General features: G+C 45.1%; 2 protein-coding genes and 2 pseudogenes across 3 annotated transcripts in view; 2 read left to right on the top strand and 2 right to left on the bottom strand.

Moving 5' to 3' along the window:
• LOC117072255 overlaps positions 1-27,189 on the top strand; it is a 151,820-nt pseudogene that overhangs the window by 22,431 nt on the left and 102,200 nt on the right.
• Positions 20,283-22,018, top strand: LOC117073535 (annotated as a pseudogene). Its single transcript, XR_004433264.1, has one exon. The product of XR_004433264.1 is annotated as a proline-rich nuclear receptor coactivator 1-like (transcript).
• LOC117072254 lies at positions 21,168-22,935 on the bottom strand. Its single transcript, XM_033192148.1, has 2 exons — positions 22,711-22,935; positions 21,168-22,566 (listed from the first exon to the last, which is right to left on the bottom strand). Exons 1-2 carry the CDS (start codon positions 22,799-22,801, stop codon positions 22,343-22,345), a joined length of 315 nt encoding a protein of 104 aa, XP_033048039.1. The 5' UTR covers positions 22,802-22,935; the 3' UTR covers positions 21,168-22,342.
• Positions 23,144-27,189, bottom strand: part of LOC117072253 (helicase SRCAP-like) — a 63,220-nt gene continuing 59,174 nt past the window's right edge. Inside the window, exon 6 of the mRNA XM_033192147.1 lies at positions 23,144-24,204. Within this exon, the coding sequence (XP_033048038.1) occupies positions 23,221-24,204 (984 nt within the window). The 3' untranslated portion in view covers positions 23,144-23,220. The remainder of the gene's footprint in view (positions 24,205-27,189) is intronic.

Below are 27,189 nucleotides of genomic sequence, written 5' to 3'. Positions count from 1 at the left end.
CCCTACCCACTTCCTCTGTTTTATCAGTGTAATCAAGGGCCAGGGTGTTCCCTTGGTCTTGCCTCAAGGTGAAACAGAGGGGGCTCCCCTGTGCTCTGTAACAGGCTAGACCTAGGCTTAAATCCTAAAGTTTGCAGAGACTGCGCTGCACACTGCCATCCCAAGGCCCCTGTGATGTGTCTCGACTGGGGTCCTCTCCCTCCAAGCTCTGTGAAGCTCAATGCTGGGACCCTGAAAATAATTTAAGACAGGCATAAACAAGACCCTGGCTACCAGCCTAAACTTAGTCTCAGAACTCAGTTACCTTCAGGAACCCTGAAGCCTGTGACTTCTCACACTCCTGCCATCCTATTCTTAGTTTTTTGTCTAAAATAATTTAAACATTTTATTTATTTATTTATTTATTTATGTTGTATTTTTTTTTTTTTTTATATGGAGTCTTGCTCTGTCACCCAGGCTGGAGTGCAGTGGAATGATTTCAGCTCACTGCAACCTCTGTCTCCCAGGTTCAAGTGATTCTCCTGCCTCAGCCTCCTGGGTAGCTGGGATTACAGGTGCCCGCCACCATGTCCGGCTAATTTTTGTATTTTTAGTAGAGACAGGGTTTCACCATGTTGCCCAGGCTTGTCTCGAACTCCTGACCTCAGGTGATCCGGCCTCCCCAAGTGCTGGGATTAAAGGTGTGAGCCACCACACCTGGCTGAGACTATATTTTTTTGTAATTAAAAAATGTTTTTTTGAGGCCAGGCACAGTGGCTCATGCCTGTAATCCCAGTAGTTGGGGATGCTGAGACAGCCAGATTATTTCAGGTCAGGAGTTTGAAACCAGCCTGACCAACATGGTTAAATTTGGTCTCTACTAAAAATACAAAAATTAGCCAGGTATGGCAGTGGATGCCTGTAATCCCAGCTACTTGGGAGGCTGAGGCAGGAGAATCGCTTGAGCCTGAGAGGCAGAGGTTGCAGTGAGCAGAGATCATGCCACAGCATGATCATAGCTCACTGCTGCCTCAGATTCCTGAGATCCAGTGATCCTCCTGCCTCAGCCTCCTGAGTAGCTGAGATTACAGGCATGTACCACAACACCCAGTGTGAGAAACAAACTCACCTGTCCAAACCCAAAGAATGGACTCAGAGACCCAGAGAACAGCAAAAGTCAGACTTTTAATGATGGTCTTGCAGGATCGGGTGTCTGGCACCAGGCACACCCAGCACAGTTTCAACAAGCAATGTATCCCTTCGTGCGCAGGTCCCTCCCCTGGTTCCTCATAGGTTGAGTACTATGGGGTCACAATCTTCTTGGATGTCGCCTATTGGTTGTTGGGTAGGGGCTTTTGGTGTTTTCCTTAGGGTTGTTGTTGAAATACCAAAATTGTTAGAAATAGATCATTGGTGCCATGAAGAAAAGTTAGCACGAAGACAAAAGATCTCTCAGCAAGGCAATCTTTACTTTCTGCAGAAAGGGTGCTCAATCACAGATGGAACAATGGCAAGAGCACACCTGAGCAAAGGAAAAGCAGATGTATTTATCCCTTATGCATTTCGGTGGTCCTTACTGCTATGTCCTGCATTCACTGGCTGGAGCTGAACCTGACAATCTTAAACTGATACCCGATTTGCTAATGACCTAAAACTTCCCTAAATAGGTAAGTGCAGGGAAGAACAAAGGAGAGGAAGTTGCTTATGAAAGTTTTTAAGGAAGCAATAACATTTCCAGATAAGGAAGGGGCATAAACTATGAGCTAAGACTTGCCTTGGCCTGTCCAGACATGCCTGAGTAAGCCAAGCAACTCCATGGGCTAAAGTGTAAGGACTAATAGTTGATAGGAGGCTTTAGAGTAAGGAGCTATTATTCCTAGTGTCTATTATTTTATGTTTAAACCAAAACGAGCTTTGAAGAGGAACTTTTCTACTTTCTACAGTTGTCCTCCTGCATTTTGTTGCAGCCCACAATGCATTGCAATCCTAGTTAGCTGAGAGTCTCTTCAAGTATTTGACTTATGACCCAAGTAGCTGGGCAGACTGATAAGAACAGAAAAAAAAACAGCTATTTTGCAGGCTAGTAAACTTTCATCTCAGACTAAACTTCTTTGATTCAGGTGTGGGCAACTAAAAGGATGGGGGCAGTGACAAGCAGGCATTGAGTGTCCAAGCAGAAACCTAGTATATACTGTTTCTTTTGTAGTTTGCTGACCTAAGCTAATTTAAAGCACTTTGTCTTGGAAATGGATCACTGTATACATTGTTTCCTTCATCCAGCTAATTTTTAAATTTTTTCATAGAGAGAGGGTCTCATTCTGATGCCCTTGATGGTCTTGCACTCGACCTCAAGTGATCTTCCTGCCTCAGCCTCCCAAAGTGCTTGGATTACAGACATGAGCTACCTGATCAGTCATCTTTGTTTAAAAAAGAGAGTTTAGAGGACTCTAACTAGGAACTATTGGAGTAATCTGGGCCAGGTATGATTCTAGCTGGGTTGAAACAATGAAAACAAAACAATGAAACAAGATAAAAAGGAGGAAGACAGGGGAGCGGCTGGAAGGGGTACAACCAACAGGACTTGCAAGTAAGAAGACCTTGTGGCAAAGGTCAGGGAAAAACCAAAGAAAACTTCCAGGTCTCCAGGTGATGAGGCCAGATATGGAACATGGTAGTATCGGCAGATGGAAGGGGAGTGCATATCACCCACACAGTCGGCCCACACACTCTGGCTGCAAAGGGCCAGGGACCACATGGTCTTTAGCTCACTGCCTGAATGTGGACAACTCATTCCCTCTCATTGCCTGTCTTCACATTTCCAAAATGAACCTAAAATAAACCCTTCTCCAGCTTGTTTTGGTTATGTTTTGTTTTTTGTGAGATGGAGTCTTGCAATATTGCCCAGGCTGGAGTGCAGTGGTGCAATCTTGGCTCACTGCAACCTCCGACACCAGGGTTCCAGCAGTTCTCCTGCCTCAGCTTCCCAAGTAGCTGGGATAATAGGTGCCCACAACCATGCCCAGCTAATTGTTTTTGTATTTTCCTTAGTAAAGACGGGAGTTTCACCATATTGGCCAGGCTGGTCTTGAACTCCTGACCTCAGGTGATCCACCCGCTTCAGCCTCCCAAAGTGTTAGGATTATAAGTGTGAGCCACCGCACCTGGTCTCCAGCTTGTTTTAAGAATCCAGTAACATCAATATGTTTAACAATTGGCTTATTCAGAAGCTGCTGATGTGAACATTTAATAAACTTTATGAGTAAACAAGTTAGATCAAAGTAAGTAGATTCCATGAAGACAAGAATGATGTCTTCTGGATATGCCACCCGGTAAGCCCTCCCTCAGCACACTGTGCCCCTTGACAAACATCATGGGGAGCAGGGACAGAGAAGGTGGGTGGGGAGCACAGGGACACAGGCATGGTGACATCTGCCCCTGCCTTGCCCCGTCCCATTCACTGCATTTTTTTTTTTTTTTGAGATGGAGTTTCACTCTTGTTGCCCAGGCTGGAGTGCAGTGGCACAATCTCTGCTCACTGCAACCTCTGTCTCCCAGGTTCAAGCGATTCTCCTGTCACAGCTTCCCAAGTAGCTAGGATCACAGGCATGTACCACACACCCAGCTAATTTTGTATTTTTAGTAGAGACAGGGTTTCGCCATGTTGGCCAGGCTGGTTTCGAACCCCTGACCTCTGGTGATACACCCGCCTCAGTCTCCAAAAGTTCTGGGATTACAGGTGTGAGCCACCACACCCACCCCCGTTCACTCCTTTCTATAGCACTATCATTTAATAATGGCTTCCCATGTGTATAAAATTTGCTTCATTCAATTGCAGAATAGACACTTGAGATTCAAATTTACTGAGGAAGAAACTATTCACATGCCAAGTAGGAACTTAAAAAAAAGAAAACCCTTAATTACCTGTATCTCTGAAGTAAAACCAATTTAAGGGATGTAGTGCTTATCCAGGCAAGCCTGGTTGACTTCTTGGCTTTCTGACTTACTCATTTCTTCCTCCTTCTCAAATAGTGGACTGTATTTTTAAACCTGGGAAAAGAGGTGTTCAATGCGGGAGGGAGACGGAGTCAGGAGGATGGCTTTAGATCAGGAGTTCAACACCAGCCTGGTCAATATAGTGAGAACTTTTCTTTAGAAAAAAAAAAAAAGTTTTTATTTAGCTGGGTGTGGTGGTGCATGCCTGTGGTCCCAGCCTCTCAGGAGGATGAGGCAGGAGGATCACTTGAGCCCAGGAATTTGAAGCTGCAGTGAGCTATAATCATGCCACTGCACTCCAGCCTGAATGACAGAGCAAGACCCTGTCTAAAAACAACAACAAAGGGCCAGGCTCAGTGGCTCACACCTGTAATCCCAGCACTCAGGGAGACTGAGGCAGGAGGATCTCGAGTCCAGGAGTTCAAGACCAGCCTGGGCAACATAGTGAGACTCTCTCTCTAAGAGGTGTTTGGGAAATTCCACTATGTAGACGTCCACTGCCGAAGGGCTGTTTTGGGTCATAACCAAGACACGTGGCCTGAGAGCCTGTGATGATTATTTGTGTTTGTGCAAACTCCAGAGCAGCCCAACCTCCTGGACAAAGAGACACTCCACTCTGCTTTTAACTGTCTTGATCAGACATATGAGGAGAGACGGGGTCATTGTCTCCAGCATCAAAAGAATGAACCAAGATATTGATTTTGAAGAGCCAACACTTTCCCAAGAAGCCTCCACAGTGTGACCTCACAGGACCTCTCCTGACACTGAGTGTCAGAATTAAGGCATGGGAGGCTGGGCCACATTCTAGCAGAGGCCCCGCTCAAAACGTGGCCTGGAGTAATCAAAAGATGTTGATGTGGCAGCTCCTCACCAGATGTCCTGCTCCCACTATTGCCCCTCCATGTCCAGTCTCTTGACAAGCAGCTGGATGTTCTTTCTAGTGTTTTTGTTTTGTTTTGTTTTTCCTTTCAGACGGAGTCTTGCTCTGTCACCCAGGCTAGAGTGCAGTGGCATTATCCCTGCTTACTGCAACCTCTGTCTCCTGGGTTCAACCAATTCTCGTGCCTCAGCCTCCTGATTAGCTGGGATTACAGGCGCCTGCCATCATGCCCAGCTAATTTTTGTATTTTTTAGAAGAGACAACGTTTCACCATGTTGGCCAGGCTGGACTTGAACTCCTGACCTCAGTGATCCACCCGCCTCGGCCTCCCAAAGTATTGGAATTACAGGCATGAGCCACCGCCCCTGGTTTTTTGTTTTGTTTTTTGTTTTTAGCTATAAGGTCTAGCTCTGTCCCTCAGACTGGAGTGCAGTGGTGCAATCATGGCTCATTGCAGTCTCTATCTCTTGGGCTCAAGTGATTCTGCCCCCTCAGACTCCCAAGGAGCTGGGACTACAGGCACATGCCACCACATCTAATGGAGGTTTACTCTTGCTGTCCAGGCTGGAGTGTAATGACCTGATCTTAGCTCACTACAAACTCTGCCTCCCAGGTTCAAGCAATTCTCCTGTCTCAGCCTCCCAAGTAGCTGGGACTACAGGCATTCGCCAACACACTGGCTACTTTTTGTATTTTTAGTAGGGACAGGGTTTCACCATATTGGCCAGACTGGTCTTGAACTGCTGACCTCAGGTGATCTGCCCGCCTCAACCTCCCAAAGTGCTGGGATTATAGGCATGAGCCACTGCACCTGGCACACCTGGTTCATTTTTTAAATGTTATTTTTACAGAGACAAGAGTCTCTGTATGTTGCCCAGGCTGGTCTCAAATGGCTACCCTAAGATGATCCTTCCCCTTCAGCCTCCTAAATTCCTGGGATTAGAGGTAGGGATCACCGTGCCTAGCCTCATTCTCTTTCAATTAGCACAGTTTCAATTTCTTCTTATAGAAATACCATCAAATAAAAAATGTCAGTGTTAGGCAGGATTTCCATGTAAAGGTGGCAAATCACAAAATCTCCTTTCCTTGATCTTATTCATTCTTTTTTTGTTCTTTTTATTTATTTTTTGAGATGGAGTCTCACTCTGTCACCCAGGCTGGAGTGTAATGGCACAATCTTGGCTCACTGCAACCTCTGCCTCCCAGATTCAAGTGGTTCTCCTGCCTCAGCCTTCCGTGTAGTTAGGATTACAAGTGTGCACCACCATGCCTAGCTAAATTTTGTATTTTTAGCAGAGACGAGGTTTCACCTTGTTGGCCAGGCTGGTCTCAAACTCCTAACCCGAGGTGATCCACCTGCCTTGGCCTCCCAAAGTGCTGGGATTACAGGCATGAGCCACTGCACCCGGCCCCTTGATACTTATTCATTCTAGTGACATTCATTGTGTGCCTACTATGTGCCAAGTACTATATTAGGTTCTGAGAATGAATAAGATGGGACTCCTGCCCATAGGGAGCCTCTGTTCTGATTCGGCATGAGTTTGGGAGGAGGACATACAGACAAGTAATTCAATACATAACAAGCTGATTTTTGAGTGTGATATCTGCTTTGAGAGATCCAAGCAGGAAAAGGCAATGAAGAGGAGGATGATTCCCCCTCCACAGGATGAGGATTTTCTCTGCAGAGGTGATTTGTGAGCTGAGGTCTGAAACATGAGAAAAATCCAGCTATGGCAGGAGGTATGGGAAGTCCATTTCGGGCAGGGGAGAGCATGTGCAAAGGTCCTGAAGAGGGAAACCACCTGGCATTTACAGGAGCAGGAAAGAAGCCCAGTTGCCTGCTGCACAATGAGCAAGAGGAAAAGAATAGAGGGTGGCAGGCAGGGTCAGATCATGCTAGGATTGGTTTTTTTTTTAAGAGACATGGTCTCGCTGTCACCCAGGCTGGAGTGCAGGGTGACAATCAACCTCCTGGGTTCAAGGGATCCTGTCATCTCCGCCTCCCAAGTAGCTGGGGCTATAGGCATGAGCCCCACCATGCCGGCTGTTTTTCATTATTAGAGATGGGAGTCTTGCTATGTTGGCTGGGTGGGTCTCAAACTCCAGACTCAAGTGACCCTCCCATCCTGGCCTCAAAAGACACTGGAATTACAGGTGGATGTCACCACATCTGACCAAGATAGGGAGTTTAGAAAATGCTTTATTTTTATTTTTGTGGGTACATAGTAGGTGTATATATTCATGGGGTACATGAGATGTTTTGATACAGGCATATAATGTGTAATAATCACAGGAGGGATAATGGGATACCCATCAGCTTAAGCATTTGTCCTTTCTTTGTTTTACAATCAGTCCAATTATGCTCTTATCACTTTTTTTTTTTAGATGGAGTCTAGCTCTGTCGCCTGAGTCAGAGTGCAGTGGTGTGATCTCAGCTCACTGCAACCTCCACCCCCATCCCCCAGGTTCAAGCAATTCTCCTGCCTCAGCCTCCTGAGTAGCTGGGACTACAGGTGCATGCCATCACACTTGGCCAATTTTTGTATTTTTAGTAGAGGCAGAGTTTTGCCATGTTGGTCAGGCTGGTCTCGAACTCCTGACCTCAGGTGATCCACCTGCCTCAGTCTCCCAAAGTGATGGGATTACAAATATAAGCCACCACGTCTGGCCTCTTTTAGCTATTTTTAAATATAAATTGTTTACTACAGTCACCCTGTTGTACTACCAAACACTACATCTTATTTATTCTATCTGTATTTTTGTACCCATTAATCATTCCTGTGCACCCCCTCCAGCCCACTACCCTTCCCAGCCTCTGGTAACCATCATTCTGCTATCTTCATGAGTTCAGTTGTTTTTAATTTTTAGCACCCACAAATGACTGGGAACATGCAAAATTTGCCTTTCTGTATCTGGCTTATTTTAGTTAACATAATGATCTCCAGTTCTACCCATGTTGTTGCAAATAACAGGATTCTCTTCTTTCTCATGGCTGAATAATATTCCATTGTGTATATGTACCACATTTTCTCTATTTATTCACATGTTGATGGACACTTAGTTTGCTTCCAGATCTTGGCTATTGTGAGTAGTGTTGCAATAAATATAGAAATGCAGATATTTCTTCGATATACTGATTTTCTTTCTTTGGGGTATATACCTAGCAGTAGGATTACTGGATAATAAAGTAGCTCTATTTCTAGCTTTTTGAGGACCCTCCAAGCTGTTCTCCATAGTGGTTGTACTAATTTACATTCCCACCAACAGGGTACCAGGGTTCCCTTTTCTCCACATCCTCAATAGCATTTGTTATTGCCTGTCTTTTGGATATAAGCCATTTTAACTGGGGTTGGATGATAGCTCATTGTAGTTTTGATTTCTGTTTCTCAGATGATCAATGATATTGAGCACATTTTCATATACCCATTTGTCATTTGTATGTCTTCTTTTGAGAAATGTCTATTCTGATCTTTTGCCCATGTTAAAATCATATTAGCAGACTTTTTTTTCCTATTGAGAGAGAGAAAAAATGAAAGAAAAAAGGGAAGGAAGTAACGAAAGAAGGAAGGAAGGAAGGGAGGGAGGGAAAGAGAGAGAGAGAAAGGAAAGAAAGAAAAGAAAGAAAGAAAGAGAGAGAGAAAGAAAAAGAAAGGAAAGAGAAAGAAAAAGAAAAGAAAAAGAAAGAAAGAAAGAAAGATTGATTGCATGGAGTGATAGAGAAGTGCATAGTCAGTAGTCAAAGGGCACACCATATTCCTGGAAAAACTAATATGGAATGACTGGCCTTGAGCCAACCCTGGCTAAGCTACCGAACTTCAATGATAAAGAAAGTACTCCACTGGCCTTGGGGCAGAAAAACATAAGTGTGTGTGAGAAGAACCTCCAGCCAGCCTCAGAGCTTCCCATATCCACAGCCAGAGCTAGATGACAATAAAATAGGAACTTAAAGGAAGAATTGAAGAAAAGGAAAATGAATCAAGACTTCTCCCAGGCCAGGCACGGTGGTTCACAACTGTAATCCCAGCACTTTGGGAGGCTGAGGCGGGCGGATCACCTGAAGTCAGGAGTTCGAGACCAGACTGGCCAAAATGGTGAAACCCCATCTCTACTAAAAATACAAAAGTTATCTGGGCGTGGTAGTGTGCACCTATAATCCCAGGTACTCAGAAGGCTGAGGCAGGAGAATTGCTTGAACCTAGGAGGTGGAAGTTGCAGTGAGCCGAGATTGCACCACTGCACTCCAGCCTAGGAGACAGAGCAAGACTCTGTTTCAAAAATAAATAAATAAATAAATAAATAAATAAATAAATAGAATAGAATAGAATAGTTATCCAAGTATAAACACATTAAACAGAAACTCTCAAACATGCATCAATTCCAAAAATACGGCAGATGTGGGTCAAAATAGAAACTGCAGGTTAAAAAGAATCATGATACTTTTATTATCTTTTTCATAATTTTAGTGAATGTTGAATAAAAAGATATCACTTTCACACGTGTTTACCTGAAGTTCAGAAATTCTGCCACCTTTAGTTTCTTCAGCTTTTGTATCAAGCAAAATGAAAATTATATATATTTAAACTAAAACACATATACAACATATAAAGTTCTTTACTTTTTTAAGCCAGTGTCTCTCTGTTGCCAGGCTGCAGTGCAGTGGCACAATCTCAGCTAACTGCAACCTATGCCTCCCAGGTTCAAACGATTCTTCTGCCTCACCCTCCCAAGTAGCCAGGATGACAGGCACCTGCCACCATGCCCAGCTAATTTTTGTATTTTTAGTAGAGACAAGGTTTCACCATGTTGGCCAGGATTGTCTCAATCTCCTGACCTCGTGATGTGCCTGCTTTGGCCTCCGAAAGTGCTGGGATTATAGGCATGAGCCACGGCACTAGGCAAAGCTATTTTTAATCCATTAATGTATCTACTTAACTCCCTATTTGCAGAAAAAGAGGTATGAATTATCACCTTTCTTTTTTTATTTTTCGAGACAAAGTCTTTCTCCGTAGCCCAGGCTGGAGTGGAATGGTGTAATCTTGGCTCACTGCAACCTCTGCCTCCGAGGCTCAAGCGATTCTTGTGCCTCAGCCAGGCATGAGCTATCAGGCCTGGCCATATCACATAATGTTAAAAGTTATTTCTTGGTGGTTGAAAATTTCATGATTACTTGCTTCTTTGTACTTTTCTTGTTTTTCTCTCTCTTCTCTCTTTCCCACTCCATCTCTCTGATGAGGTCTCACTCTGTTACCCAGGCTGCAGTCTCAAACTCCTGGGTTCTATTGATCCACCTGCCTCAGCCTCCTGCGTAGCTGGGACTACAGGTGCACATTACCATAACTGGTTTTTAATTTTTTATAGAGATGAAATCTTGCTATGTCCCTCATGCTGGTCTCATACTCCTGGCCTTGAGCAATCTTTCTAACCTGCCTTCCCAAAGTGCTGGGATTACAGGTGTGAGCTGTAGCACCCAGCCTGCTTTGTACTTTTCTATAGGACTTAGATTTTATATAATAATTACAAATAACTTTTAGAAAAGCAGTAGTCATTCTAAACTTTTTAAAATTAAGCAGTGATTAAGAATGAGGTAGAGAAAGTAGTATTAATTCAGCGTCTATTATATACTAGATATTTTGCATATAGCAGATCACCTAGTCCACAAATCAAGACAGGAATTATAATCTTTATTTTCCAGGAGACAAAACTGTGGATTAGAAGCATTTCTTAATACTAGACTCACACAGCTGCTGCCAAAACAAGTTCCCTCTTCCAAGCAGCCTGACCCTTGCTGGTTTTATCAAATTCAACACCACCCCATTTCCACCCCCACATCTGTGCGCAAGAATATGCACACACATACATTTCTGCTATATTTTATCTGCCAAGGCCAGGAGCTTGTCATGACAAACCAAATGCAATATCTATTTCCTGACCAAAGCTGTTATTCAGTATCTCTGCGATTTGAGAAATAGATTTCACCCTGACAAGGATCACACTAAGGTCTTAAAAGAAGTAATAATTACAAACCATCCAAGTCTATGTGAAAGGGTGTGATGTTCAGATATATCCAGCCCTTTGAGATGTTCTGCTGGAAGGTGGCTGAGGTGCAAAGTACTATTGACTCATGGTCATCTTGGACCATGGTCATTAATAATGATAGTTTGTACCTCTTTCATGTTTGTGCTAAGGGTGGTTTCAAAACCTGGAAGCAACTTATCAATTTCTAGTTATTCAGATATCTCTTTCACAATGTATGTGTTTGTGTGTGTGTATGTTATGAAAATATACACACATATATTCATATATGAATATACACATTCATATATGAACATATACACACATATTTATATATTCACATTATACAAATAAAAAAGTAAAAAAAAATTTTTTTTTTTTTTGAGATGGAGTGTCACTCTGTCACCCAGGCTGGAGTGCAGTGGCATGATCTCAGCTCACTGCCACCTCTGTCTCCCAGGTTCAAGCAATTCTCCTGCCTCACCCTCCAGAGTAGTTGGGATTACAGATGCCTGCCAAAATACCTGGCTAATTTTTGTATTTGTAGTAAAGACAGGGTTTCACCATCTTGACCAGGCTGGTCTTGCACTCCTGACCTTGTAATCCACCCACCTCGTCCTCCTAAAGTGCTGGGATTACAGACATGAGCCGCGATGCTGGCATAAAGGAAATTCTTAAAAATCCATGAAAAGAAAAGGCTAGGCCAGATGTGATGGCTTCCATATGTAATCACAGCACTGCAAGAGGATGAGGGGGGAGGATGGCTTAAGCCCAGGAGTTTGAAACCAGTCTGGGAAACATGGTGAGACCCTCTCTCTATGCAGGGGCCATTGAAAATAATATGCTGAGAATAGATAGGGCTCAAGGACAGTGTCTCTAGCTAGTTGCACTTTCAATGAACTCCAGTAGTCAAGGATACTATCTCTAGTTGAACTTTTAATGAACTCTAGTAGGCGCCAAGAAGGCAGACAAAATAAGAAAGAACTTAGAAACAAAGAACTAAGCAGTAGGTTATATCTGGGTGCAAAAAGTTTATTTTGTATTATGTCATTTTTGCTGACGTGGGATTAATGGGGTATAAATAAAGTGGGGCGGAGGCTTTAGGCGCGGCCGCCATGTTCTCTGTTTGTCTTTGTCTTTTGTGTCTGTGTCTGTTCATTCTCCACTACCCCCGGCACGGGCCCCAACAAGTGGCGCAGCGAGCAGGGTGCACAGGGTGAGTAGTGGGGAACAAGAAGGGGAACCCCCTAGGAGCGGGTAAAACCCGGGAATTATTAAGGGGAACCTTCTTAAGCTTTCATTATGGGGAATTCCAGTTCCTTGGCCTCGGAATATGTAAGATTATTACAAGGGCTTCTACTTTCTATTGGGGTTGATGTAAAAGAGAGAACTTTGCGGAAATTGTTTGCTCATGTAGAACAACATTGCTCTTGGTTTCAATATCAAACTGAAGTACAATTAAATAAGCGAGAATGGCAACAGGTTGTTAAAACCCTTCGTCAAGCGCATCAGCACGGCGATGTAATGTCAGCGTCTTTGTGGGCCCTTTGTGCCTCTATTACTCAGGCTTTGGAGCTCTTAGAGACAGACTCTGAAAAGGAAGAAGGCAGGGATGAGGGGTCTTTGAAGTCTCCGCTAGCCGTTTCTCCTCCTTTAGATAATTCTGTAACTGAAGGAGAAGGTCCTTTGCGTGATAATGTGTCTCATGAAAAGGAATCAGAAATTCAAAAGGAGCTTCAGCCGGTTGTTCAATTGTTACAACAAATTTTACAATTGCAGTTATCTCCCCCCCAACCTTTTCCTCCACCCACTCCTGTTTTTACTTTTCCCGTGGTTCATCCACCCCCATCAGTGCCTAAGGCGGAGGAGGAGGACAGTTTTCCCCCACCGCCACTGTCAGTGGAAATGCTGCCTCGTTCAGGCACAGTTTTTGCTGTTCCTGCTTCTACTGCCAAAGCTGTAATTAAGGTACTGGATTCTCAAGAGGATGAGGATCCTTTACAATTGTTCCCCATTATTAGGCAACCTTTTGGTCCTAATGACCAATTTCCTCAAGGGGGTATAAATGTACGTATAATGTTCTTCAATTTAAGTTTCTTAAAGAATTGAAGGCAGCTATTGCTAATTATGGCCCTCAATCTCCTTTTGTCATGGGGCTTTTAGATTCTTTTTCATCTGAAAATTTGTTTTTGCCTCTTGATTGGGAGACTTTGGGGAAGGCTGTTTTGGATCGCTCTCAATGGCTTCAGCTACGCAGTTGGTGGCTGGAAGATGCCAGAGAGCAGGCTCGCCGTAATGCCGCTAGAAATCCTCCAGGACCTACAGAGGAGCAATTAACAGGCACTGGTCAATTTGCTACTGTAGAGGCTCAATCTGGACTTGAGGACGTAGCATTATCACAAGTTAAAGCACTTTTTTTTTTAAAGGCTTGGTGTAAAGTAGAACCATCAGGGAAAACTGCCTTGTCTTTTGTCAAGATTTTACAGGGCGCAAATGAACCTTATCCTGATTTTGTGGCTCGGCTTCAAGATGCTGTAATAAAGACTGTGGGTAGTGGGGCTGCCGGTCAAATTCTGGTAACCACATTAGCTTTTGAGAATGCAAATCAGGAATGTCAGAGGCTGTTGCGTCCTTTAAAAGCTGCTGGAAACTTACAAATAGAAGATTTTATTAGAGCCTGTGCAGGAGTGGGAGGGGCTGCTTACAACGCTCAGTTGTTTGCTGGAGCTTTATCTAAGGCATTCATGGGAAAAAAGGGAGTTTGCTTCTAATGTGGAAAGACCGGTCATTTTAAAAAGGAGTGCCGTAAGTTTTCTAATAGGAGTGACTCCTCTAAAGTAGAAATTAAAAAGCTTCCTACTGAGCCCTGTCGTCGTTGCGGCAGAGGACGACATTGGACTAATGAATGTCACTCTAAGGTAGATAAAAACAGTAACTCTCTCATTTCTAAATCGGGAAACTTGCAGAGGGGCCCTTCAACTTGGGGCCCCCACAACAATACAAGCCCTTTTCAATTGCAATTTCCAGTCAGCTCAGGGGTTCAGCATCAGCAGACCAGTAAGCCAATGTTAACCCCCAATTTTCATTAGCTCAGCTTTTCTCTGCTACTTCCGGTAGCGCCGCTACTGATGTGGCGATTTTACAAGCTGTTGAACTTACCCCAGAAATGGGAGTTGTTAAATTATCCACAGGTGTTTTTGGGCCATTACCTTCACATACTGTTGGATTGCTTATAGGACAAAGTAGTAGCATTTTACAAGGTTTACAAGTTCATTTGGGTGTTATAGATTCTGATTATAAAGGGGAAATTCAAATTATGGCCCAAGCTCATAAACCTATATCTCTGAAAAAGGGGCAGTGAATTGCACAACTCCTTGTATTGCCCTATTTTCAGTTTCCTTCACGGAGGCAAGAAAGAATTGGAGGTTTTGGAAGCACAGGTAAACATAATTTTTGAGAAACTTTAGTAACTCAACAAAAACCTTTGTTTCCCCTTGAAGTGGAAGGAAAAATTTTTCAGGGCTTGGTCGACACTGGAGCTGACGTTTCTATTATTGCCTCTGATCAATGACCTTTACAGTGACCTAAACGGCCTGTTGCTGTCTCTCTTACAAGATTAGGTTCTGCCTCTGAGGTGTATCAAAGTTCTCAATCCTTAAATTGCCAAGGGCCAGATGGTCAAGTGGCCCAAGTTCAGTTTTATATTGTTCCTATTGCCCTAAATTTATGGGGGCGAGATTTATTGCAACAATTTGGAGCTTTTGTGTCTATTCCTCATGTTTCTAATTCTGCCAAGAATATGATGTTCCGCATGGGCTACAATCCTCTTGAAAAATCTTTAAACATGTAGCCACTGTTCAACAGCCTCAAGCCCTTCCCTTGAAATGGAAAACTAATATTCCTGTGCGGGTTGAGCAGTGGCCTTTAACACGTGAGAAGCTTGAGGCCTTGGAAAACTTGGTTCAGGAACAATTGTCCTTAGGTCATATAGAGCCTAATACTTCTCCATGGAATTCCCCTGTCTTTGTGTAAAAAAAAAAAAAAATAAATAAATAAATAAATAAAAATAAATAAAAAAAAACAAAAACAAACAAACAAATAAAAAATAAAAACGGTAAATGGAGACTATTAACAGATCTTCGTGCTATCAATGCATGTATTCAACCCATGGGATCCTTACAACTTGGCCTTCCTAACCCTTCTATGATTCCTCAAGATTGGTTGCTTATGGTTATTGATTTAAAAGATTGTTTTTTTTTCTATTCCTTTGGATCAAAACGATTGTGAACGTTTTGCCTTTTCTGTCCCTGTTTTTAATAATTCTCAGCCACTTTCTCGATATCAATGGAAGGTTTTGCCTCAAGGAATGTTAAACAGCCCCACCTTGTGTTAAGAGTTTGTTCATCGAGCTCTGGATCCTGTTCGAAAATGTCATCCTTCTGTTCTTTTATATCATTATATGGATGACATTCTTCTTGCTGCACCCACTAAAAAAGAACAGCAAGATGCTTTTACATCCTTACAAACGCAACTTTCTTTATACTCACTTAATATTGCCCCAGAAAAAATTCAAATAGATTTTCCTATTCAATATTTAGGTTATATCTTGGGAGCGCAAAATATTCGGCCCCAAAAGATTCAAATTCGACGTGATAATTTAAAAACATTAAATGACTTTCAAAAGCTTTTAGGGGATATTAATTGCATGCGTCCTGTTTTGGGAATATCAACGTATCAGTTACAACATCTTTTTTCTATTCTAGAAGGAGATAGTCATTTGAACAGCTCACGTCATTTAACTCCTTTAGCTTTACAGGAACTCCAGCTTGTAGAGGAACAACTTCAAAAGGCCCATCTATATTATATCCTTCCCGACGTTCCCCTTTCCTTTTGCTTATTTCATACTTTACATTCTCCTACAGGTATGATTCATCAAACAAATCGGCCGTTAGAATGGATTTTTTTGTCCAACAAAACATCTAAACGTTTGGCTACTTATATTGATCGTTTAGCTGAATTGATCATCAAAGGACGGCATCTCTGTCGACAACTTTGGGGAGGAGACCCTTCCTTCATTATCTCTCAATTCACTCATAGTCAAATTACTTATCTTCTTGCTACTTCTGATTCTTGGCAAGTTGCTTGTGCCTCATTTGTCGGACAATTTTCTACCCAATATCCTAAGTCTCCAATTTTTTCATTCTTCAGACAGCATTCTGTATTGCCCTTTTCACCCATATCTTTATTTCCTACTCAAGGTCCTACCTTTTTTACTGACGCTAATAGTAATGGTAAAGCTGGATATTGGACTGTTCATCAATCTCGAGTTACAGTTTACCCTTATCCCTCGGTGCAACAGAGAGAACTGTTTGCTATTCTCATGGTCTTACTTGATTTCCCTTCCACCAGTTGTAACATTGGTAGTGATTCTCAATACGCCGTCTATGTTACTTCTTATATTTCTCAAGCCACTCTACCTCTTTGTGCTACTTCTTCTCTTCAAAAACTCTTTTCTTTGTTGTCTTCTACTTTGAGCCAGTGTCGAGCTCCTTTATTCATCACTCATCTTCGTTCTCATTCTCAACTTCCTGGACCATTAGTTCATGGCAATACTCAGATTGATTCACTTTTAATCGGCCACCTACAGGCTGCAGAACAAGAACATGCTCTACATCACACTAATAGTTCTGGTCTTCAGCGACGATTTCATTTAACTCGTAAACAAGCTCGTTCTCTTATTCGAGCTTGTCCTTCTTGTGCTCCTTTGAGCATTCCATCTTTTCATCCCGGAGTTAATCCACGAGGTACTCAAGTTAATCAGATTTGGCAAATGGATGTCACACATCTTCCTTCTTTTGGACGATTAAAGTATGTTCATCATACTATTGATACTTTTTCTCATTTTCAATGGGCAACTCCTTTACCATCTGAAAAAGCTGATTCTGTTATTACTCATCTTTTGGCTTGTTTTGCCGTCATGGGCATTCCTCTAATACTTAAAACTGATAATGCTCCTGCCTATGTTTCTCGTAAATTACAAGTTTTTTTACAGCAATACAATATTCAACATCGCACTGGTATCCCGGGCAACAGTCAAGGCCAAGCCATCATTGAGCGCGCAAATTTAACCTTGAAAACTCAACTGTTAAAACAAAAAGGGGGAAATGAGTCCCCCAGAAATCAGATTTTAAAGGTTTTGTTTACCTTAAATTTTTTGAATCAATGGAGACAATTGCAGGACTCCGCTGCCGTGACTCATCTTTCCTCACCTCCTTCGAAGATAGTCCCCGTCGATAATTTAAAGGTTTGATATCCTAATGAAGAAGGTAAGTATGCACAGGGGCAAGTTCTAAAACAGGGACGGGGTTATGCTCTTATCCTTACAGGGAGTGGACCTGAGTGGTTTCCTACAAGGCGATTGAAACCCTGTTGAAAAGAAACTGGACTCAGCATGCATCTCTTCCTTTGTTGGATGTGTCTCAGTGGAGGACTTATTTCCCTTAGTGAGGCTTTGTATGAATATTGGACTTATATTCCCTTTCCACCCTTGTATCAAGGAGTTGCCTGGGGGGAGGCAGAAGTTAAGGTTTTCACCAATGACACTACTTGGATGCCGTCCCCCTATATGGACAAGGACAACATAGAATGGGAAACGGGAATAATAAACAGCACATACCAATTTGGAGTGGAAGGACTTCCAATTTGCATGGGAAATAGTCCTCATTGTCTCCAGAAATCACATGAAGCTGGGGCTGTTCGCTATAATCATAGCCATGTGGCTGCCAATACTGTTATTATTGTAACTAGAAGTTTTCATTATAATCATACTGTATATATTAATGAGACTATTCCTAGTTCCTTACCTTTTTGTCCTATTCCAGAGGTTTCCCCTAATATTGAGGTATTGGAGTGGCAACATTGTCGGGGAATTAAGCCTCGGATTTTATTAGAATATAATGGGTTGCAAGTAATTGATTGGAGTGTGCACGGTGATTTTCAAACAAAATTTAGTCACATACCTTTAAGATGGCACCGGGTAAATAAAAGTATTGTTGCTGACGGTAATGAAACTTTAGTATGGCGTGAAGGAGGCTTGTCGCCACCTATGCCTCATCTTAGATACTCTTTACAAGTACAAAGTCATCTTTGGAAGTTATTAGCTGCAGGTGATGCCATTAGCACTTTTGTGGGAAATATGTCCCTTAATCTTTCTAACCCGAATAACCCTTTTCATATTCAATTACGGCGGAATGTCTCCCGATATATTATTGCTTGTGTCCGAAAGCCTTACCTATTGTTAGCAGGACATTTAACATGGGATAATGATACGGGGATTGTTAATTGTAAAGATACGTGTACATTTTTGTCTTGCCTCAATCATTCTTGGTGACACAGTTTTACAGGGGATATTTATATCCTCAGGGCTCGTAAGGAAATTTGGCTACCTGTCAACCTTACGCGACCATGGGGGGCATCACCTCTTGAGACTTATATTTGGACTTCCCTTCAACGGACCCGTCGGGCTCTTGGACTTATAATTGCCTTGGTAATGAGCCTTGTTGCCATTGCCTCCACCGCGGCTGTGGCGGGGCTCGCGTTACATCAAGGCATACAAAATGCTGAATTTGTACAGCAATGGCATGAACAATCTCACCGGTTGTGGCTGCAACAACGAAACATTGACTCCCAACTTGCCGAAAGATTGGACAACGTGAAACAAGCTTTGACATGGCTTGGAGATCAGCTCACTGTCCTCAGTACTCGAATAACATTGCAGTGTGATTGGAATTCCACGCAATTTTGCGTAACACCTATGCCTTTTAATGTTTCTCAGAATTGGACCGAAATCCGAAGATTATTAATAGGCCATAAAAATATTAGTTTGGACATCCAAGAACTCACTCAAAATATTTCTTTAGCATTTCAACAAAAATTACATGTATTGTCCGGAGCAGCTACTATGCAGGAGATGGGTCAAAGCCTTGCTGCTCTTAATCCATGGACTCAGATGAAAACATGGATTTCTACAATCTCTGGAAATATATTGCTTTGGGTGCTTGGATTGAGTCTATTTCTCCTAATAATCCGATGCTCCCTCCGTCGCATCCAAAAACAAAACAAAACAAAAAAACCAGGAACAAGTATGGGCTGCCTTTCTAAGATTGAGGCAAAACAAAAAAGGGGGGAATGCAGGGGCCATTGAAAATAATATGCTGAGAATAGATAGGGCTCAAGGACAGTGTCTCTAGCTAGTTGCACTTTCAATGAACTCCAGTAGTCAAGGATACTATCTCTAGTTGAACTTTTAATGAACTCTAGTAGGCGCCAAGAAGGCAGACAAAATAAGAAAGAACTTAGAAACAAAGAACTAAGCAGTAGGTTATATCTCGGTGCAAAATGTTTATTTTGTATTATGTCATTTTTGCTGACGTGGGATTAATGGGGTATAAATAAAGTGAGGCGGAGGCTTTAGGCGCGGCCGCCATGTTCTCTGTTTGTCTTTGTCTTTTGTGTCTGTGTCTGTTCATTCTCCACTACCCCCGGCACGGGCCCCAACACTCTACAAGAAATATAAAAATTATCTGGGCATGGCGGCTTGTACCTGGGGTCCCAGTTACCCAGCAGGCTGAGGTGGGAGGATCACTTAAGCCAAGAAAGAAGAGGCTGTGGTGAGCCAGGATCATAACATCACACTCCATCCTGAGAAAGTGGTACCTTGCCTCAAAAAAGGGAAAAAATTGGTATCCATGAAACATTTATAATATGTATATATAAACAAATCTATATGGAAATAGTATATTAATCAAAAAGGAATTTCTTAATATTTCATGACAAGCAAATAGCAGACCAGGCATGGTGGCTCATGCTTGCAATCGCAGCACTTCAGGAGGCTCAGGCAAAATGATTGCTTGTGTCCAAAAGTCTGGAAACAGCCTGGGGAACATAGTGAGAACCAACCTCTCAGAAAAAAATCAGAAATTAGCCAGGCATGGGGGCATGTGATCCTGTAGTATCAGCTACTCAAGATGCTGAGTTGGGAGAATCACTTCAGGCCAAAAGGCCAAGTCTGCAGTAAGCCATGATCACACGACTACACTCTAGCCTGGGTGACGCAGCAAGAACATAACAAAACAAAAAAGATAACTGTAAAAAATATAAATATAGAAGACATGAAGTGAGAAGCTACCATGTCCAGAGCAAAGAAAAAGGACCCAAGCAGAGGCTCATTCCCATTGCCACCCAAAGAAGACAAGAAAAATGATGACACACTAAATAAATAAAAAAATCACTATGAAACCACGCAGCCAGAATTTATAAATTTGTCAGAAATCCACTATCAAGGTTAAAAGAAGAGACAGGTGTTTTGCTAGGGCACTCTGCTGTGAAGTTACCAACAAATAAGAGTCCAGGGGGTTGCTGCGCCGCCACCGCCCGAGTCATGTTCCGCGATCTCTGGCTCTCCTAGCAGCATCCATCGCCGTTACCCTATTTTCACTGGCTTCACCTCCTTCTCTCCTCCTTGCTGAGCGACAAGCTTTCTAGCGCTATGACCCTCGTCTCCGTCCCACAGCCGGAGCCGCTCGTCCTGGGTGGCCGCCTTGCGCCGTTTGGCTTTTCCTCCCGCAGTTACTTCGGGGCCCTCCCGATGGTGACCACGGCTCCGCCTCCTTTACCCCGGATCTCGGATCCCCGGGCACTACCCCCGACCCTCTTCCTCCCTCACTTCTTAGGGGGAGAGGGCCCGTGTCTGGCCCCGCAGCCTCGCGCTCCAGCAGCTCTGCCCAACCGCAGCCTCGCCGTGGCGGGAGGCACCCCTCGGGCAGCGCCGAAGAAGCGGCAAAAGAAGGTGCGGGCCAGCCCCGCAGGGCAGCTGCCCAGCCGCTTCCACCAGTACCAGCAGCACCGGCCCAGTCTGGAGGGCAGCCAGAGCCTGGCGACCGGCCTGAGCGGAGCAGCGCAGGAGGTCCCGGCCCGGCCGCCTCCTTGGCCCCGAGTCCTGCAGCCGCAACCCGCACGGAGGGAGCCAGTCCCGACCTTGCCCCATTGCGGCCGGCGGCTCCCGGCCAAACCCCGCTCAGGAAAGTTTTAAAATCAAAGATGGGAAAATCGGAGAAAATTGCCCTTCCCCACAGCCAGCTTGTTCATGGTATACACTTGTATGAGCAACCAAAGATAAGCAGACAGAAAAGCAAATATAACTTGCCACTAATCAAGATCACCTCTGCAAAAAGAAATGAAAACAGCTTTTGGCAGGATTCTGTTTCATCTGACAGAATTCAGAAGCAGGAAAAAAGCCTTTTAAAAATACCGAGAACATTAAAAATTCGCATTTGAAGAAATCAGCATTTCTAACTGAAGTGAGCCAAAAGGAAAATTATGCTGGGGCAAAGTTTAGTGATCCACCTTCTCCTAGTGTTCTTCCAAAGCCTCCTAGTCACTGGATGGGAAGCACTGTTGAAAATTCCAACCAAAACAGGGAGCTGATGGCAGTACACTTAAAAACGCTCCTGAAAGTTCAAACTTAGATTTCAGATTTCAGTATGTGTGTAAAACATAATTTTTCCCATATCCCTGGACTCGAGAAAATTGGTACAGAAATGGAAATTTGCCTTGTTGCAACATACAATTGCAAAAGATGAGTTTAAAAAATTACATACAGCTTGTATTATATTTTATATTTTGTAAATACTGTATACCATGTATTATGTGTATATTGTTCATACTTGAGAGGTATATTATAGTTTTGTTATGAAAGTATGTATTTTGCCCTGCCCACATTGCAGGTGTTTTGTATATATACAATGGAGAAATTTTAAGTGTGTGCTAAGGCACATGGAAGACCGATTTTATTTGCACAAGGTACTGAGATTTTTTTCAAGAAACAGCTGTCAAATCTCAAGGTGAAGATCTAAATGTGAACAGTTTACTAATGCACTACTGAAGTTTAAATCTGCGGCACAATCAATGTAAGCATGGGGTTTGTTTCTCTAAATTGATTTCTAATTTGAAATTACTGAACAACTCCTATTCCCATTTTTGCCAAACTCAATTTCTGGTTTTGGTATATATCCATTCCAGCTTAATGCCTCTAATTTTAATGCCAACAAAATTGGTTGTAATCAAATTTTAAAATAATAATTTGGCCCCCCCTTAAAAAAAAAAAAAAAAGAGTCCAGGGAAACTTTAGGCTCCTTGATGAAGCTGGATCCAGAAGAGGTGATTGTGAGGCAAGAGCAAAGAGAGAAGAGGCCACGATGAGGCAGAAGATGGATTCGAGTGGCCACTATGAGGCCAAAGATGGGCGAGAAGAGGCCATTGTGAGACAGGAGCTTGTATAACTGAGAACACAGTGAGACAGGTGCTGAGACTTGGGAGGCAGACCTGAGGAAAGAGATGGGCCAGGTGAGGACAGTGAGAAGCAGCAGCTGGGCCTAGAGACACCAGTGTGAGGCAGGAGCTGGGTCTGGTGAGGCAACCTCAAGAAGCCACTGTCAGGCAAAAGCTGGACCTATTCAGGCTGCCAACAGGAAGGCAGTGAAACTGCAGGGCTGGACTTGAGAACGTTTTGGGTCTACAAAGTCCACAAGGAGCTGGACAGGAGCTGAGTCCAAAGAGGTTGCTGTGAGGCAAAAGATGAACCTGTAGACGCGCTGGGAGGAAGAGGTGGGCCAGAAGAGGACACTGGGAGACAGAAACTGGGCCTGGAGGGGCAGATTTGAGAAAGTTCTGGGTTTATAGAGGCCTCCAAAAGGAAAAAACTCAGCATAGAAAGGCTGTTGAGAGGAATGAGGTGGGCCTGAAGAGATCATTTGAAGGCAGGAGGGGGGCCTGTCGAAGTTGCTGACAGGCAGGAGTTATGGACTGGGAGGCCACAGTGAGGCAAGAGCTGGGCGTGGATAGGGCGCTGTGAGGCAGAGGCTGGGCCTGTACAGGCATTCGAAAAGTGAAAGCTGGGACTACAGAGGCCAACTTCAGGATAACTTCTCGGTCTCAACAGGATGATGAAAATCAAAAGCAGACACTGGGAAGGTCCCAGAGAGGCATGAGGTGGAATGGGTTTAAAAGGACACTCAAAGGCAGGAGCTGGGCCTGGAGAGGCCGGCTGGAGGACGATCTTGTCCAAAAAAGGAAAACAGGAGCCAAAAGCCAAACACAGAGAGTCAGACATGAGGACATCTTGTGACTGGAGAGATTGACAAAAGGCAGGAATGGAGCCTGGAGACTTCAGGACGATTTGGGCATACAGAGGCAAAAGGTGAGAATCGACAGCTTACTGTAAGGTCAAGGCTGGGCCTGAAGAGGGCAACCACAGACAGGCTGGGCCAGGAGAGGCCACGAGAGGCATGAGCTGGGCCTCAGCAGGCCAACGTGAGGGAGGACCTCGGCCTAGAGAGGCCAGTGTGAGGCAGGAGCTCACGCCTCTGGGCAGGTTGCGCAAGGCATGAGTTGGGCCGCAATAGGTCACCATGTGGGAGGAGCTGGGCCCGTCGAGGCTGCCGGGAGGCACACAGGAACCTGGCCCCGGGAAGCCGCCATGAGGCGCGAGCTGGGCCTAGAGAGGCCCCTGGGAGGCAAGAGCGGGGCCTGCAGAGGCTGTTCTCCAGCCGGAGAACTGGGTCTGTGCAGGCCACCAGGAGGCAGAAGGTGGGCCCATAGAAACCTTTGGCTGGAGAAAGGTTTGGGCCTACAAAGGCTGGCAGGAGCTGGGCAGGAGCGGAGCCCAAAGAGGTTGTTGCGAGGCAGGAGTTGGGCCTGTCAACGCAGCCAGGAGGAAGAGGAAGAGTTGGGCCTGGAGTGGCTGCCACGAGGGAGGCAGAGTCTGGGCCTCTAGAGGCCAATGGGGGGCAGAAGCTGGCCCTGGAGGGGCCCACTTGAGGACGTGTTGCGCCTGGAGAGGCCGCCGGGAGGCCGGAGCCGGAGCTGGGCCTGAAGAGGCTGACTTCAGGATGAGCTGGACCTGCAGAGGCCACCGGTAGGCCCAAGCTGGGCCTAGTGGAGCCGACTGGAGGAGGTTGGGGGCCTGGAGATACCGTCGGAGGGCAGGAGCTGTGCCTGGAGAGGCCACTGGGAGGCCTGAGCTGGGCCTGGAGAGCTTGGGTTGAGGAAGTCTGGAGCCTACAAAGGCCGCCGGGAGCCCGGCAGGAGCCGAGTCCAGAGGTTGCTGTGAGGCAGGAGTTGGGCCTGTAGACGCAGCCGGGAGGAAGAGCTGGGCCTGGAGAAGACGCCGGGAGGCTGCAGCTGGGTCTGGAGAGGCCGACCTGAGGAGGTTCTGGGCCTGGAGAGGCCGCCAAAAGGGACAAACTGGGCCTGCAAAGGCCGTCGCGAGGAGTGAGCTGGGCCTAAAGAGGCCATCGGGAGACAGGAGCGGGGCCTATTCAAGCTGCTGGAAGGCAGGAGCTTCGGACTGGGGAGGCCGCGGTGAGGCTGCGGACTGGGCGTGGAGAGTCCGCTGTGAGGCAGAGGCTGGGCCTGTATAGGGGCCTTCGGGAGACAGGAGGCTGGGCCTGGAGAGGCCGACTGCAGGTCAAGTTCTGGGCCTGAAGAGGCCGCCAAAAGTCAAAAGCGGGGCCTGGAAAGGCCGTGGAGAGGCATGAGCTGGGCTGGGCCTAAAGAGGCCACTGGGAGGCAGGAGCTGCGCTGTCTGAGGTCGCCTAGAGCAGGAGCGTGGTCCGAGAAGGCCACAGCGCAGCAAGAGGTGGGCCTGGAGGGCCCACTGTGCGGTAGAGGCTGGGCCTGGGGAAGCCACCCACAGGCAGGGGCTGGGCCTGGAGAGGCCATGAGAGGCATGAGCTGAGCCTCAGCAGGCCAGCATCGGGGAGGTTCTTGGCCTAGAGAGGCCAGTGTGAGGCAGGAGCTCAGGCCTCTGGGCAGGTTACAAGAGGCATGAGTTGGGCAGGAACAGGCCACTGTGAGGGAGGAGCTGAGCCTGTCAGGGCCCTGTCTCTACCACAAAATAACAGAGTGTGTGTGTGGAAGACAACTTTCCCACAGACTGGGGGGTGAAGGACATGATTTCAGGAGGATTCATGTGCACTGCACATATTGTGCACTTTATTTCTATTATGATTACATTGTAATATATAATGAAATAATTCCACAACTCACTATAATGTAGAATCAGTGGGACCACTGAGTTTGTTTTCCTGCAACTAGACTGTCCATCTAGGGTGCTGGGAGACAGTGACAGATCATCGGGCATTAGATTCTCCTAAGGAGTGCGAAACCTAGATCCCTCACATGCACATAACAGGGTTCATGCTCCTAGGAGAATCTAATGCTGCTGATGATCTGACAGGACATGGTGCTTAGGTGGTCATGGTAGCGATGGCAGAATCTAGACAAAAGACGAAATTTCTCTTCACCTGCCTGCTGCTCACCTCCGGCTCTGTGGCCCTGTGGTTGGAGACCCCTGCTCAAGTACATCCGAAAGGATCCATCCCATGCCATTCTTCAGAGTTATCTTTACTGTCACAGTGGTCAAGTGTAGCACCCCTAAGCTCGCAGGGCCTATGCCTCAGCAGGCATTTCATTACAATCAACAATAAGTGGTAGCTTGGATCATTGTGAGGTCATTTCCTGGAAATTACCACCATCCCATGTCACATTAGCAGGGAGCTCAGCACTGCTCCTTGGATAACCAAAGCTATGCCCAAATCCCATGTGTGTGGGTCTATCTCTCTGGACCCTTCCTAGCATCAATTCTGTATTTGTAGAAGTCCAATCAGGAGACATAAACCACTCAAAATTTTAAACTAGAATGAGCAAAGTGGCTCACACCTATAATCCCAGCACATTGGGAGGCCAAGGCCAGTGGATCGCTTTGAGCTCAGGAGTTTGAGACCAGCCTGGGAAACATGGTGAAACCCCATCTCTACAAAAAACACAAAAACTATCCATGTGTGGTGGCATATATGTGTAATCCCACCTACATGGGAGGCTGAGGCAGGAGAACTGCTTGAGCCTGTCAGGTGGAGGTTGCAGTAAGCAGAGATTCTGCCACTGCACTCCAGCCTGGGTGACAACATGAGACCCGGTATCAAAAAAGAAAAAGAAGAAAAAAAAATATATATGTAAACTTAATATAAAAAGTATTAATTTTGGCCAGGTGCAGTGGCTCATGTCTGTAATCCCAGCACTTTGGGAGGGAGAGGCAGGCGGATCACCTGAGGTCAGGAGTTCAAAACCAGCCTGACCAACATGCAGAAACCCCGTCTCTACTAAAAATACAAAATTAGCCAGGCATGATGGCACATACCTGTAATCCCAGCTACTCGGGAGGCTGAAGCCGGAAAATCGCTTGAACCCAGCAGGCAGTGGTTAAGGTGAGCCAAGATTGTGTCACTGCACTTCAGCTTGGGCAACAACAGTGAAACTCTATTTTTAAAAAAGACAAAGTATTAATTTTAACAGAGGATAAGCATAAGGAGGGACACACTAGCACAAAGTAAAGACAACTCTAGAGAATACAGAACTAGCAGAGGCCAGGCATGATGGCTCATGCCTGTAATTCCAGCAATTTGGGAAGCCTAGGAAGGAGGATTGCTTGAGGCCAGTAGTTGGAGACCAGTTTGAGCATCATAGTGAGACCCTGTGTCTACCAAGAAAAGAAAAAAATTAGCCACGTGTGGTGGTGGTGCATGCCTGTAGTTCCAGCTACTTGGGGATCTAGGGTGGGAGGATCCCTTGAACCTGGGAAGTCTAGGCTACAGTGAGCCAAGATCCTGCCACTGCACTCCAGCCTGGGCGACCGAGAGCCTGTCTTAGAAAGAAAATGAAAAGAAAAGAAAGTGCTAATCCCCTATGGGAATCTTCTCTTCTGCCCTCTCTGGAACCTCACTTGTCAGTTCTTCTTCCTACTTCCCTGTATCTTTAACCTATCTCCCACTTTTAGCTCCTTCCCACCATCATTTAAATTACTCAAACTTCTTCTATTTTAAAAACCTCTCCCTAAACTCAATGTGTCTCCTGCTTTAGGTCTCCAGCACACCCACTGAGCCATCTGCTCCCTCTGGTGCCTTCTCCGCACAGGAGTCTGTGCCACGTCTCTAACCCATTAATCTCATCATGTTACTCCCCCATTTACATCACTTCTCCTTGTCTCGGGGATTAAGTCCAAACTCCTTAACAGCCCCTGCTCTGCCCTACCTTGCAAGGCAGCCTCACTGCTTGCCCCTCTCCATTTTACCTGCTGTGGAGTCCAACTGAGCTTCACCTGTCCCGAATTAGGCATTAAATTGTCATAAGGAGCTGAATCCTGAATCCACACTCTTTCCCCTCTGGGAGTCTCTGAAGTAGGTGATGCCCTCTGCTTAGAATACACTTCC

This window comes from Trachypithecus francoisi, unplaced genomic scaffold (assembly GCF_009764315.1).
Source record: "Trachypithecus francoisi isolate TF-2019V2 unplaced genomic scaffold, Tfra_2.0 Lachesis_group4, whole genome shotgun sequence".
In the NCBI taxonomy this organism is placed as follows: Eukaryota; Metazoa; Chordata; class Mammalia; order Primates; family Cercopithecidae; genus Trachypithecus; species Trachypithecus francoisi.
The sequence above is the reverse complement of the archived record's forward strand: the minus strand, read 5'-3'. Positions and strand labels throughout refer to the sequence as shown.

What these genes read in the sequence shown, in the direction of transcription:
- LOC117072254 (XM_033192148.1), bottom strand. Translation starts at nt 22,801, where the DNA reads ATGCCTGTACAGGCCCAGCCTCTGCCTCACAGCGCCCTATCCACGCCC. An exon ending in CCAGTCCATAACTCCTGCCT is followed by an intron (nt 22,567 to 22,710) that starts GTCAGCAACTTC and finishes CTGCCCCTCCAG; the next exon opens with GCCCAGTTTCTGTCTCCCAG.